This window comes from Eptatretus burgeri, chromosome 4, assembly GCF_056783735.1.
Source record: "Eptatretus burgeri isolate ZD-2024b chromosome 4, Ebu_testis_v1, whole genome shotgun sequence".
NCBI lineage: Eukaryota > Metazoa > Chordata > Myxini > Myxiniformes > Myxinidae > Eptatretus > Eptatretus burgeri.
The window spans coordinates 34,429,902-34,445,625 of NC_140964.1; the positions used below are offsets into that span (position 1 = coordinate 34,429,902).

General features: G+C 46.5%; 1 protein-coding gene across 4 annotated transcripts in view; it reads left to right on the plus strand.

The window, feature by feature from the left end:
• The window catches only part of LOC147027779 (stAR-related lipid transfer protein 7, mitochondrial-like), a 40,600-nt gene that overhangs the window by 21,540 nt on the left and 3,336 nt on the right, over positions 1-15,724 (plus strand). For all 4 annotated transcript variants that reach the window (XM_085877360.1, XM_085877357.1, XM_085877359.1 and 1 more), the window contains 6 exons: positions 7,006-7,181; positions 10,027-10,178; positions 12,670-12,719; positions 12,868-12,978; positions 13,323-13,405; positions 14,977-15,076. In XM_085877360.1, the coding sequence (XP_085733486.1) occupies positions 7,006-7,181; positions 10,027-10,178; positions 12,670-12,719; positions 12,868-12,978; positions 13,323-13,405; positions 14,977-15,076 (672 nt within the window). The remainder of the gene's footprint in view (positions 1-7,005; positions 7,182-10,026; positions 10,179-12,669; positions 12,720-12,867; positions 12,979-13,322; positions 13,406-14,976; positions 15,077-15,724) is intronic.

Here is a 15,724-nt window from a genome sequence, read left to right on the forward strand (position 1 = left end):
CAGTCCGCACTATGCAATTCGCCGGCCCCAGCACCACAGAGACCACAGCTGGCACCCATTTGGAACCGTGGAAATAATCACGCACCATTACCCGCTGTCCCACATCAAAACTGCGCAGCAGCGTAGGGCGCGACACCGCCACACTCACCGACCCTCCAGGTCGCTGCAAATCCAGTCTGGACCGCAATGCCCGTCCATAGAGACGAATGGCAGGAGAATCGCCCGTGACAGGATGAATCGCATCCCTGTATTGGAGCAAAAAGACATCGACCACCGTCTGCACAGGTGCATCACCCCCCCCCCCCCCCGCCCCTGCGCAAAGCCCGTTTCAATATCCTAACAAGCGACTCCGCCTGCCCATTCGTCGAAGGATGATACGATGCGGACCTTAGATGTCTAATACCATTCTGACGCATAAACTCATCAAATACACCTGCGATGATCTGCGGACCGTTATCAGAGACCAGAACCTCGGGTAATCCTTTATTAGCAAAGATCGTCCGCAGTTTTTCTACTATAATGTATGCTGCATCACTACAACCTCCGGCCATTCAGAGAATGCATCGATCACGATCAAAAACATTTTGCCATTAACCGGCCCCGCAAAATCCACATGGACCCTCTGCCAGGCCATAGTCCCGAAGCTCGACGTGGGTTATCAGCATCTGTTTGGCACGTGGTGCAACGCTTAACCAACTGCTCAATGTCTTTTTCCAACCCCGGCCACCACAACAGGCTACGAGCAAGACTCTTGGTCTTCACGACGCCAAGGTGACTGACATGCAGTTCTTCCAAACACCGCTGCCTGAACTTCGGTGGAATCACCGCTCTCATTCCCCACATAACGCACTGTTGGACAAACGACAGCTCCGATGCGCGCGACGCGAAAGGCTGAAATGCCGGGGTTGAAGGTAGATCGCTCCAATTCCCCGTAGAAATCGCCTGGACAACACGGGCGAGCACCGCATCACGAGCCGATTCCACCGCGATCCTGTTTGGCCGTGATCGGCCCGCTTTGGACCTGGCCCAGCGCGAACACATCCACCCGGTCGGCCAACTCAGACGCAGCTGGACCCTCCGCAAGGCAAGTGCGAGAGCCCGTCACAGTTAGCATGCTTTTCGGTGCTCCGGAACTGAATATCGTAATCATAAATAGCAAAAAACAGACACCACCGCTGTATCCGCGCGGCCGCTACCACCGGTACCCCGCGTTCGGGTTTCAGGATGAATTGAAGTGGTTTGTGATCCGTCTGCAAAATGAAATGCCGCCCCAGCAGGTATTGATGAAACCTCCGCACACCCCAGACGAGGCTGAGAGCCTCGCGCTCGATCTGGGCATATTTCCGCTCTGCTGCGGACAGGGTCCAGGATGCAAAACAAACAGGCCGCTCGGAACCATCGTCCATCCTGTGGGAGAGCACTGCCCCGATGCCATGCAGAGCTGTCGCATGCCAATAAGAGCGGACGCGCAGGCTCGTAGTGCACGAGGACCGTATCGTCTGTGAGCAGCCGCTTGACGCGGTCGAACGCCGCCTGGTGTGGAGGCCCCCAGGCCCAGCGCTCGTCCTTCCTGAGCAACCGCGTTAACGGTGCAAGCTGTGAGCTGAGCCCGCGCACGAACCTTTGGTAATACTGGACCATACCAATGAACGAGCGCAGCTGCCTCTTGTCGTGAGGCGGTGGCATGTGCTGAATCGCCTCCACCTTCCGAGGGCCTTTCAATAGCCCCTCCGGCTTGATGATGTGCCCGAGGTATTCCAAGCGCTGCTTGAAGAACGCGCACTTGTCTCTGTTCAAGCGCAGGCTGCACGCTTCTCGCTTCGTCAGCACTTGGGCAATGTTCGCAAGATGCTCGTCCGCCGTTTTCCCTGCAATGAGCACATCGTCCAGGTAGGTTTGAGCGGGCAGGCCAATGCAAACCTGATCCATGGCTTTCTGCCACAAGGCGGGGGCCGAAGCAATCTCAAAACAGAGTCGGGTATATCGATAGAGCCCTTGACACGTGTTGATTGTCAAAAGGTCGCTATTCCCGGGATCCATCGGCAGGTGAAAATATGCATCACGCAGATCAAGCTTCGTGAAGTATTGACTCCCCGCCAATCATGCATATATCTCGTCGATTGACGGCAGTGGATATTGCTCCACGCTGAGCCCCGGGTTAACCGTGGACTTGAAGTCCCCGCACAATCGGACGTCTCCATTCCGTTTCAGCACCGTGACGACCGGGGTGGCCCAATCTGAGTACGACACCCGATCGATCACTGCACAGGCCTCCAGCCTATCCAGTTCACCTTTGACCTTGTCCCGCAGAGCATACGGCACCGGTCGTGGTTTACAAAAACGAGGAACCATCCCCTCCTTCAGGAAGACCTTTGCCTCCACGACCTTGAGTTTCCCAAGGTCGTCGCAAAACAAACCTTGATGTCTTTGAAGAAACTTCTCCAACCGATCCTCCCATCGGCTCAGCACGGGTTGCACAAGGTGAACAGCGGCCCAGTCTAGCCTGATGCGGGTCAGCCAGTCCCGGCCAAGGAGAGACGGTCCCCTCCCCCGCACGACGTACAAAGGAAGCGTGGCGACCTGGCCTTGGTAGCCCACAGACACGTCTGCCATCCCAACTGGCATTATCTTCTCGCGGGTGCACCTGAACAGTGTGAGGTTTGACCTGATAAGCTTCAGGCCGTTGAGTCTACGTGCGGTCTGTTCGCCGATGATCGACACCGACGCTCCCGTATCAACCTGAAGTGTGATCGGCGTGTTGTTCACTTCGACTTCCACCGTCATCGGGCGCGCCGCCGCAGGACCAATTGAAAACAGGCCCATCAACGGCTGCCGGTTTCACCCCGGGTCGCCGAGGTCGCCTCGCACATCGCCGTCCATGACCTTAACGGTGGCCAACGCCCCTCGGCACACACGCTTCAAATGACCCACCTTGTGACAACGTAAACACACGGTGCTTTTAAACGGGCACACATGGCGCAGGTGTCGACCTCCGCATCCCAAACACGTCCGTGGGGTCACCTCGCCGCTCGTGCGGCCGCGTGGCGACGTCTGGCCCCGACCCGCACCGAATGTCGTGCGTGCGTCCCGGGGCGATCGCGACACCGCGTGGGCCCGGGCCATCCGGCATGCCACGGCCGGTGATGGCCCGAACATCTCCGAGAGTCTGCTCGGCAGCTGTAGCAGTGTCGACTGCCGAGGTAAATGTAATGGCTTCAGCCGTAGAGCCGCCGAAACCATTTTCGCATCTCGCAAACGCAAATCTCTGAGCCGAGCTGGATGCTCCTCTGCCATGAACTTGCAGGCCACGGAAGAATGCTTCACTCGCGCCACGAAATCAGCGACGCGCTCCTTTGTACTTTTCGCGAGGCGATCGAACTGGTATCGAGCGAGCTGTAATGACTTCTCCGGTGCCATGTGTGCTTTCATCTTCTGCACAATGTCCCGAAACGACAGCCCGTCATCACTGGGCTTGTCTGGCGCCACCAAATCACTCAGCAGTCGACAATGTTCCGCCGATAGCGAGGCGAGCAAGATCGACTTCTGTTTGCTCTCGTCGACCACATCATTCGCGTGGAAATAGCACCCCAACTGTTCTGAAAACAATTCGAAGTCGTCTCCGACGAAAACGGGCAACTGTCCGTGTGCCGTGACTCGTCGATCAATCATCCTCGTCAGCCAAATGTGGTGTCCGAGGCACAGCGGAACATGGAGAGTGAGAGCGTAGCAATAACTCCGCTTTATTGCCCGTCCGGATGTACATCAACACCACCCCTCGCGGGCGAGTCACGATACATGAAAACCCAATCACGTGATACAGCACAGATGACGCATGTCAAGTTTCAAAAAAAATTTCCGTTGAGCGATTTCTGAGATGTCCAAATTTTCCCCTTTAATCAAATATGGCTGCCATACTAGGTGACATATGATGTCAGAATTGTCAAAATATTCTCTATGGGGAGTCTCTCCTCTGTTTAAAGTTTCTCCACCTCCTGAAACCCACCCATGTGTGGAGATGGCAGCCAATAGCAGCACCTTACACACACACACACACACACACACACACACACACACACACACACACACACACACACACACACACACACACACACACACACACACACACACACACACACACAACAATTGTTTCACAACCCCTTCAGGTCGAGACTAATAAAAGCGGTTTGTACGGTTTTGACCCTTTCGTTACTTCCTCTTAAGACGTGCGAAATCAAAGGGGTGTGTGCGTGCGCATGCATGCCAGTCGCCCACAGGTTATATTTTTACTCCGATCGCAAAACTTAATCACCTGGTAGAGGCAGTGACAAGCTGGAAGCCTATTTTAGGTCAATATGTCAAAAGGTCAAGGTCACATAGGTCATTTTTCATCTGATTCATTTGTTGGACTGAACTCTCATCGACTAGATAAAACCAAAAAACATAGGTGGATGGTGAACCCTTGTCGAGGTGAAGTCTTGGTCAACCCATGTGAGTTGGTACATAAGTACGTCTTAATTACTTATTATTGATTTTCACTACGTCTATTAATTACGGACAACTGGAACATACACTACATGGTCAAAAGTATGCAGACATCCCTTCTAATTGGTGGATTCGCCTATTTCAGCCACACATTGCTGACAGGTGTATAAAATCAAGCACACAGCCATGCAATCTCCATAGACAAACATTGGCAGTAGAATGGGCCATAGTGGAGAGCTCAGTAACTTTCAACGTGTCACCATCATAGGATGCCACCTTTCCAACAAGTCAGTTCATCAAATTTCTGCCCTGCTCGAGCTGCCCCGGTCAACTGTAAGTGCTGTTATTGTGAAACGTCTAGGAGCAACAACAGCTCAGCCGTGAAGTGGTAGGCCACACAAACTCACAGAACTGGACTGCCGAGTGCTGAAGCGTGTCGCATAGAAAAATAGTCTGTCGTCGGTTGCAACACTCACTACCGAGTTCCAAACCGACTCTGGAAGCAACGTCAGCACAAGCACTGTTCACCGAGAGCTTCATGAAATGGGTTTCCATGGCCGAGCAGCCGAACACAAGCCTAAGATCACCATGCGCAATGCCAAGCATTGGCTAGAGTGGTGTAAAGCTCACCGCCATTGGATTCTGGAGCAGTGGAAACACGTTCTCTGGAGTGATGAATCGTGCTTCACCATCTGGCAGTCTGACAGACACATCTGGGTTTGAGGGATGCCAAGAGAATGCTGCCTGCCGAAATGCAGTCCCAACTGTAAAGTTTGGTGGAGGAGGTATAATGAATGGTCTGGGGTTGTTTTTCATGGTTTGGGCTCGGCCATGGAGTTCCATTGAAGGGAAATCTAAACGCTCCAGCATAGAATGGCATTCTAGACGATTCTTTGCTTCCAAGTTTGTGGCAACAGTTTGAGAAAGGCCCTTTCCTGTTTAAGCATGACAATGCCCCCATGCACAAAGTGAGGTTCATACAGAAATGGCTTGTCTATCGGTGTGGAATAACTTGCTGGCTTACACGGAGTCCTGACCTCAACCCCATCGAACACCTTTGGGATTGATCGGAACGCCGACTGTGAGTCATGACCTAATCGCCCGACTTCACAAATGCTCTTGTGGCTGAATGGAAGCAAATTTAGACCTTACAGACTACTTTAGACTCCTTGACTTTTAGACTTATAGACCTCTTAAACCTTCTTTACCTTATTGACCTTTAAGACCCCTCGTAACCCTATAGACCCTATTTGATCTCCTGTCTGAGGACCTTGTGCAGTAACACTTGCTGGTCACTAGCCACAATCAAACGGCTTCCCCCTATTGGTAAACTGCCTCAGTACCTAGCGAAGAAGATGAAAAATAGAATTGAGCAATTAATTTATCTTTTTTTGTTGTTTGTTTGTTAATTGCCGGAATCCTTTGGATTTCGGCAATTATGTTGGTCGGTTGTGTGTGTCATTCTGTGTGTCTGTTTGTTTGTGTGTTTGTTTACCCTGTAACAGCCACACCGTTTCAGCGATCATGACCCAACTGGGTACAGACGTCGGCCATGGTCCAACTTAGACACTTGTCGTTTTTGGTGAATCTCGGTCAAGGTCAAGGTCACCGAAAAACCGAAATTCTTATTTTTGCAATAACGTCCATTAAAATGGTCGTATCGACTTCAAACCAAATCCAAAATGTGCATCTTCCAATTCTGCATCCAATCATACGTCTCATCGGGGTGTCACACCAACACCCTTCTTAGCGGTCGGGGGTCGAATATTAAGGAGGATCGGGTCAAAACCTTCATATTGCGATAAAAACGCCATTTCAAGTCCGATTGACTTCCAAGTTTTGATCATGACCAAACTAAGTGCTATAACTCATTAAACAGTCGCACTATCGACTTATAAGAACCAAATTGATTGATCCAGGTTTTTGTTTTTTCAGAGATCATGGAGATATGACAAAGTTATTCCGGTAATTCCTTGCTCAACGAGCAATTTCATTTGTGTGTTTGTTTGTTCAGGTTTTGCTCATCTTCGTTGGCAGCATAGGGAAACGTCCCACGTGGCAGAGAGACAACAGTGTCCGTAACAACAGTTTCACCCCATTATATTGAAATGGGATATTTTGTGTGATTTTTATTATTGTCAAACAAAAGGAATTTTTCAAGATATCAGATTGAAACTGACACAGCTTATTTGTACGTATGTGTCGTGTACGTGTATAAAATCTGGTCAAAGGTCAAGGGCAATGCCAACCAAAATATGCCACACACCTATTGGGCCGCAATTAAAAATGTATCATCCAAATTTGTTATACACAACATTCAATTTAGTAAAACACTTGATAGGTCAGATTTTTGAATTTGCAAAATTACTGCTTCCATGGCAACGATCGTTTATTTAAACTTTGCAAGTGTGGTGCTCTGCATGACATCTTTCTTGTTATTCCGTTTGCTGTGGCTGCAGTTGTACATTTGATTTGTTGCTTGGTGCCAAATGATCTTTGGCATTTGTGTGCTGTTTTGTTCAGGTTTCTCGACGTGGCAAAGCTTTGTGGATTCAGGAACACAGCCAGGGTCGCAGAGACCGTGGGCGACGGGATGGACTCTGGGGCCTAGAGAGAAAGGGCCGTTCTCTGGCAGCTGCCATCGTTGGCCTGATGTTCAGCTGGGAAGAGCAACAAGTCAAAGATGCTGAGTTTGATACGTGAGTGCAGAGTGTTTGTCTGACGGGATGATGCAGAGGTGACTTCACCGTGGATGGTGAGGTATCCGAATTTCGAGAAAGACATTTTACTTACCATTGAGCTTTCTCGACTGGGGTCGATTCTCATCCCGATTTATAAACTCATTTGTGTTTCCCAGGCATGGTGTTGCATCACAAACGGTACCATCCCTCGGGTGGAGGTTAAGCTGGATGTCCCGTCTGCTCTGTCCCGTAAAGATCCCACGGTGTCCTTCGTCGAGTCGGCACGTTATCGCCAGTACCTTGAACAAATTACAAATTCCTTCGCCTCCAGTAGAACATCAGGCCTGGTCAGCCGGATACAAAAAGACTTGTGCCAGAATTATTCCCCCCAGTGACTCCACGACATAAAATTACATAAGCCATGGTTTTGCTATTCCGTCATGACACTCCAGAATCCATGTGGATGTATTTGTTTAAATCTGTCTTCCACCAGTTGTCATCTCATGCCGTGCCCCCTTTTCTCAAAGCCATTTGCACCTCCTCAAATAGGTGGATGGTCAGCGAATTCCTTTTCAACATTTCTCGACCCACAATTGACCTATACTCATTTGTTCTTTCGTGTCATCTAGGAACAGGTTTCTCCGTGAGCTTTTTCCAGCGGAAACAAAAGGTTAGTTGATTAGTCGATCAAATATATTGTATTGTGTCTGGGTTTAAATAGACCACGGTCATGCTAGGCAATCTCACCCCAGGATGCAATCGAGCAATCTGATTGGTTAGTTTTAAATAAAGCTTATGAATGGTCACGTGGCCTCAACGTCCGCATGCTAACCAGCGTTGCTCTATATTGGCTTTTCCGCCAAGACAGAGTGAGAAGGCAGGCTCATGAACTTATTTATTGATAACAATGATAATGAAAACACACACACACGATCACCATGAAATGCTTAAGTTTGTAAAACTAAACCCCCATGGATCCTGGTACAACCAGAGGGAAAAAGAGGGCAGGAGGGCAAAGAAAAAAAAGAAAAACCCCAACCACCAGAAAATGACTCCTTCCAGCCATTTGGCGTGGTGTCTTTGGTCGAGCTGTTGGCCAGCCAGACCGATGCTCCAGGACCTTGCAAAGCTTGCATTTCGACTCATCCACCAACAAGGTGCCAGTGGGACCAGATTGCAATGAAGGCAGAGCGAGGTCGATGTGTTACGACACGACTCTTTCCAGCCACAAGCTCTCCTTCCTCTCCCTTCTATGTCCACACTCTCCTGCTCTTATCAGGGTTGGCCATATCCTGCCCACCTGACCGAACAAAATCCCACCTGCCGGTATCACTCCAAATGCCTTGAGAGCATGTTGGTTGCTTCCAGGGCACATTTGAATCGCCATTTATTTAAATGAATAAAATGCAAACTAGAAGGGCACTCGGTAGAGCGCATACCTCCGCCACGTAATGCCTGATCCACAAGAACATATCGGGCCCAATACATTTTTGAAACGCCAGGCTATGGCTATACAGGACAATATCGTTTTTGGCCCAATCTCTCAATGGTGAAGAATCACTTCAGAAATTAAATAATTCTCGTATCCAGATCCGGATTCGGATCTTCACCAAAATTGAGTCAATTTGTCCTTGCCACACACCAAACCTGTCCAAATTTCATCCGAATCTGTCCACCACGTTTTGAGATATCAGTTTAGCACTATCTCTCAATGGTGAAGGATCACTTACAAATTATCAGATCCGGATTCGTATATTCACCAAAATCGAATCAATTCTTCCTTGTCGCACATCCAACCTGTCCACCAAGTTCCATCCGAATCAGTCTCCAACTTTTTGAGATATCGTGCTGTATATTGGTTTAGCCCTATCTCTCAATGGTGAAGAATGACTTTTTAAAAATTCTAGTAGTCAGATCCAGATCCAGATCTTCACTAAAATCTAATCGGCTCGTCCTTGTCACACACCGAACCTGTCCACAAAATTTCATCCGGATCCGTCCACAAATTTTTGAGATATCCTGTACATAGACAAACAAACAGAAAGAGGTGAAAACATAACCTCCTTCACCTTCGGTGGTGGAGGTAACTTGAGGGGGAGCACTCGGTTGAGTGCAAAACCTCCACCGCCAATGCTGCTAGGTCACTCGAGTGAACCTGATATCCTATTCATTCAATTTGACGTCAACAGTGCTCAGAGAGTTGTAGTTTGCAACTTTCCCTTGTATATACTCAATTAATTCGTCATAACTAGATTCCTTGAGACAGAAATTGATTTTACGTGGGTATATCCACCTGAAGTTCCAAAATCAGCCGCAATTATAATTTTGGCATGTTTTTTGTTGGAAATCACTTATAACATGTAGAAATGCAAAAAAAAAATCGAAATTTTGTTGAAAAAAAAAGTTGCAAATGCAAAAACAAAAATTCAAATATTTTTTCAAAATGGCCACCATAGCGGCCATATTGGACTTTGGACCAAGTCCAAAATCTAATGGCATGATCCTTGGACCATACCTAATCCCTCCACCAAGTTTCGTCGAAATCCATCGAGGAGTGTTTTCCGTAATACTGTTCACAAACAAACAAACAAACAGAAAGGGGTGAAAACAGTAACCTCCGTCCATCTTCAATGGCAGAGGTTAATAATGGGATGTAGGGAAGAAGGGGTATGGGACACGTGGTTTCTACTCTCTAACCCTTATGAACTGACCCATGCATGCACATCCACAAAGTACATATGCAGATGTGACAGCAGTTGCATAATTACAAATACATAATGGGGGGGGGGAGGGGGGTGGTCGTCATCACCACTCCTTCCGATGTCGTCACCACTCCTTTATACATTTCAATATTTCTGTGCAGATGTGTAGCGGAGTTTTCTTCGTTAGACCAGCAAGTCTTTCAACCCACTGCAGCCAGGAGCTTGGCACCAAGCTGGGAGACAGTGATCAGCAAGCCGTCCTTCAAACTATGGCGTCGGCCTTTGGAAACGGGACCCTTGTACCAGTACCGTGGTAAGTCTCGCTGGATACAACAATCAGTTTGAAGCGGTGCTATATTGGTCCAGATTAAAAAATTTATGGCGGTGATCATATTTGTCAAATGCATGTTCCTCTTCAGAAATTTCTTCAGTGTGGCATCCATCCCATTCTTGTCCCTCAACCACAATGTATGGTAATTAGAGGTGAAAGATCTTCAATCGCTGCATAAAACCTGGCAGGAAACAACTTGTAAAAATGTATAATCTCTTTTATGCGTAAAACCACCAACAGATTGTCATCTGTTGCACTGCCTTGCGTGTTTTTTTCTTTCTTGTTGCGAAAACAAACAGTTTTGAATTTGTTACGAGCGATAACCAAAATACAGCATTCCAGATAACATTTTATTTCCTTATTATCGATTAGTAACTTGAAGTTAAGGGCTGGCAGAATGGCCGAGAGACACATGCACTTGCTTCTGGGCTGTCTAGCCTGGGTTTGAATCCTGATCCAGGCATAAGAATTGTCATCTATCATGGTCTTTCACAAGCAGGGTGATTCATCAATGCGTGTGCCCTCCCTCGGGTGTTAAACTGGCATCCCATCTGCCAACGTTGGTTGGTGGACCTTAAATTATATATCGCACAGTGCCCTCAGTGAAGAGTAGGTGAGCTATCATTGGCGGCCTGAAAATAAACATAATTCCTGCTCCGACTTCCTGCGTTGGAGTGGCAATCTGTCTGGGGATCTATCCCGAGCTAAGAAGCTGCTTTGGCAAAACCAACGCTCTATGACCGATTGATTCAAATTGCTTAACTTTTGGTTTTATGCTAAGACAGACATGTTTCAGGATAATTTTTGGTTTGCCTATTTTGCATCCCTCATGATTCTCTTGATCCCAGCTTCATAATCCTTTGTACTGGTGTGACGCGTCAATTGTCTCCTGATGTCCTTGTAACTCGTGCTGTAAAAGGACACTGATCACTTGCACTGCCCTTGTCTTGTATTGTTTGTTATATGTACAAGGTCCTGTGAGGCTTACATACAAATTGGGGCGTTTATATCTGACTGTTTTATTATACTTATAACTTTATCGTTTCTAAACCAAATAAAATACAATTTCTATACAACATATAGGGCACATACTTCCAGTTTTGAAAATCAATTTTGATTCTTTATTTCTTAAAAATTACATCAGACAAATGGGCCCCTTTGAAATTCGTGCATTCACGACAGCGGATCATCATGTTCATTACCGCAAGCAATGTCTCTTGATCAATAGAGCGGATTTTTGCAGTGATGTTTGCCTTCAATTCATCGATCGATGTTGGATGTTCCTTGTGAACTTTGCTCTTCAGAAATCCCCATCGGAAGAAATCCGATGGACTTAAATCTGCCAAATCAAAGTGTGCCTCATCTGTCATGACGACCTTGTTTGTGAAATTGGCATGCTCATTGCATTTTAAAAAAATTTAAAAACTTTCAAGTATTATCTGTAAAACAAAGAAAACAATAATTGGTTATGCCAAGACTGCTTCCGACTTGAAAGATTGCAAATGTGTCAGATATAAATGCCCCACCCTGTACTATGGAAAGAAAAACATTTCCTCTGTGCAGGATATTGAACGAAGTGACAGAAGTGTGCACTTGATTGTTACCCCATGCACGGGAAGTATGAAGCGTGGTTAACCAATTTGGTCATGTCCGTCCATCTGATCAGTTTATGATGGAGGAACAACTTGTTTAAATTGAACGTTATGTTTTGAATACAAATAGGAAGACGCGTCTTTTGTTTTACCGTACCTTGGCTTTGAATTCGTCCCGATTGCGCAGAGAGGGAGTGAGATAATATTTTTACTCTACCTTGCGTGGCAGTCAGACAAAATGGAAAATCATTCCAAACAGGAAACTCACTGTTTTTAATGATTCCATAATGGACAGTATACAGCCGACACGGATAACTAATGTGGCGTGATGCAATAGACACTGGGTAAAACGGCGGTAAAACCTGGAATCGATGTACGTATACGCCTTTTAAACCTTTATTTCAATTGAATTACATACTTGAACACTGTGAAACACAAATCGCCTTCATCATACTTCCAAGAATCGTGTTGTGTATTGATTATATTGCATGAGAGGGCGTGGCGTGGCTTGGCGTGGCATGTGAGAAGGTGCAGTACTGGGGTGAAGAAGAGTCTGTCGATTATGGCTGTGGACGATGCTGATTGACGCGACATTCAATGGTGATCAATCAAGCTTCCATCTCCTAAACTTTGACTCGACGTCATCTTATTACAGTGTAGACGAGTGGAGTATAAGCCTGCTTTACTTGCGCTAAACTTTCGGGTTTTTTGGGGTTTTTTTTGTAAACGATCTTAAAAATCATTGTTTTATTAAAATTGAAGTACGTACTTGAATATGAACACTGCGTGGGGTATCATGTTCTAGGAACTCTCGTTTGTTTTTCCTCATTTTATGATTACGTTGAGGATATTGTATAGTATTTTTGTTGCTTTTTTTGCAGTCTTTGGAACATATACAGACATCACTCCACGGCAGTTCCTCAATGTTCAGGTACATTTTTAACTGTGCGCGCATGCATGCGTGACCAAGAATGTTTTATATAATGAGCATCCCCAATTTGGGACCGTGTTTACTAGTGTTCCGCCATTCCATTCATTCGTTCATTCGTGACCACACACACACACACACACCCCCGCAGATTGATACTGATTACCGCAAGCGATGGGATGAGTTGGTCATCAAGCTGGACATTCTGGACCGAGACTTGACCAGCGGATCGGAAGTTGTTCACTGGGTCACACAATTTCCAGTAAAGCCACTGTTCAGTTCACCTCTAATAATCACCTTGTAAACTTGTAAATTTGCACTTCCTTTTCATTCTCTGCCCATTTCCCCCTCTTTCCTTGTACTTTAGCCTTCTCATCTTTACTTTTACATTTACTTGGTCTCTCTTCTGTTTTATTCTGTCTTTTGTCTTCTTATTTTTTTTTGAACCGTCTTTTCAATCACCTCTATTACTCTCGAAAGTTTTGCTTAAAACTGTTTACACACTTCGTACACCTTCAAATCCACCGAGTGACTTGTGTTGGCAAAGCTTCACCTCTCCGTTTTTGTTTGTTCTGACTTTTTTTCCCCCCTCTGCCTGTTCAACAGTATCCTATGTATGCACGGGATTATGTTTACGTGCGCCGATGGCATACAGACTCCACGAAGAAAGTCATGGTGTTGGTTTCTCGGTAAGATGGGCTTCGCATGCTGTTCACAATTTCTAAAATCCTCATTTTTAATCTGATTAACTTGAAGTTTGAACTGGGTTTGCATATCATGTCACTGAATTAAACCACCCATTATTTTTGAGGTCAACAAAGGCCAAAGGTCAACAACTTGGGTGAAATTTCTAAAATGCTCAATTTCGCATTTGATTGAGTTGAAATTTGAAGAGGATTTGCATACCAGCTTACTGAATTCAACCACCAATTATTTTTTGAGGTCAACATTGGCCAAAAGGCCAAAGGCCAACAACTTTGTCGATTTTCTAAAATCCATTTTCATCCGATTGGCTTGGTGTTGGCTGAGTGGTTCGGGTGGCCGCTTGGGATCCTAGGGTCCTGAGTTCAAGCCCCATTGGCTGCTGAATTAACACCAGCTGGAGTCGACTCAGCCTGTCATGCTTCCGAGGTCGGCGAAATGAGTACCAGTGTACTGGGAGAGGGGCACAGCATCAGCGGCATGGCCACGCTCCAAGAAATGATAGCTACCCAGCAACCAAGCTACCATAGGAGACTGAGACTGAGACTTGAAATTTGAAGAGGATTTGCATGTCAGGTCACTGAATTCAACCCCCAACTATTGTTTCAGGACTTCGCAAGTATCGTGCTCTCATGACGTCTTTCTTGTTTGTTTCCAATGAAGGTTTTCTTTTTCATTGTCGTTTTGTATCAGTTTTGGTACCCCTTTAGATTCCTTCAGGCTTAGATCCTCGTGTGTATAAAATGGAGGTGTGCGTGCGTGCGATCTATTCTTCGGAGAGGATTTGACCAAGGAACTTCGGAGATTAATGAGGACACCCTGAAGTTGTGCATGTGCAGGATTCCTTTCATTCCATCAAGTTTTAAAACGTGTAATTCCCCCCCCCCCCCGCCCATCTTGCCATTTTCTTCCGTTGGGATTGAAGGGGGGAGTGCATTTGGAATTTTCAAAGCTATATAACCACAGTGTAATATATTTGCACATGAGCAGTATGCATGTTTTTCTCTTCGTGTATGTAACACGGGTTATTTTTATTTTTAGGAGTGATTTAGGCAGCGGTCTGTTGCCTATACACCGCCCAAATACAGTAAAGGGATGTGTCAGAAGAACATGTGCATGCTTGGAGCAATGTTGCCCATTGGGAGGGTATTCTGCGAATGCTTTACAAATAAGCAAGACATTTAGTTTAAATTATACAAACACTTGTCTTCGTGTGATATGGACCACCCTCCCTCTTCAAGTCTCCGCAGATACTTTTATCACGTTTAATCCTGTTACTCTCACCAGCAAGTTGTCTGGCACGCACCGTAGGCCGTGAGTTGCACTTACTTGGATGCAAATAAAAATTCAAAGCCTTGATAATGATCTCGGTAAGCTGTTTTACATGCTTCATCACCACTTCCTCTCTTCTGCTCTCGCCACTCTCGAGTCGACATAATTCTGTAAATTGCGTATTAATACCATTTTAATTTTTTTTAAAGCATACATAATTAGCATTTGTACCATTTGAATGTTGTCCAATTTTCCAAATGTGCCGCTGTGTATGTCATGGTTATAGGTCTGTGGAACACCCTTCAGCACCCGAGCACCCCAAGTATGTGCGTGTCCGCTCCTACGAATCTCATATGGTCATTCGGGCACACCACTCATTCGATGAGGTATGTTGGCTTCAATACCTTTTGTCCCATTTCCAAGCTGCTTATTTCCCTTCCAAAAGTACATCCATCTAAACTAGTTTGTCTCTCTTTATGGGGGATCTTTTAATTACTTTATTTATTGAGTATCTTGGGGGCACAGTGACCGGGGATGGAGGTCGGACGCAGAGGTACGAGAGGGTGCGAATGCATGGATGAAGGTGGAGGGAGTGATGGCAGAAAAATATCAAGGGAATTAAAAGGGAATGTTCTGGTGTCGTGTAATGCCAGCCTACCTTTACAGTCTGGTGGCACTGACAGAGAGACAACAATAGAGGCTACGGGTCTGTGAGAACCACTGAGTCAAGAGGGTGGATAGAAGAAGGATGGATGAACTGAGGGAGGATAATGGTGTGCAGATGAGCTTGACGGGCAGATTGGTAAGAAGCCAGCTGAAGTTGGCTGGTCACATGGTGCAGATGGGGGAACAGAGAATGGTTGGGTTGAGGAAGCGAAGTCTGAGGAAGAGACAGACCATGGTTGATATGGGAAGATTGTGTGAAGAGGGATATCAATGGAAAGGTGGGGGTGCTTGGAGAGTGGAGAGTTGACTGAGGACAGAGGGAAGTGGTGGAGTATTGTGTTCAAGGTAGGGCAGAAGTTTTCGACCTT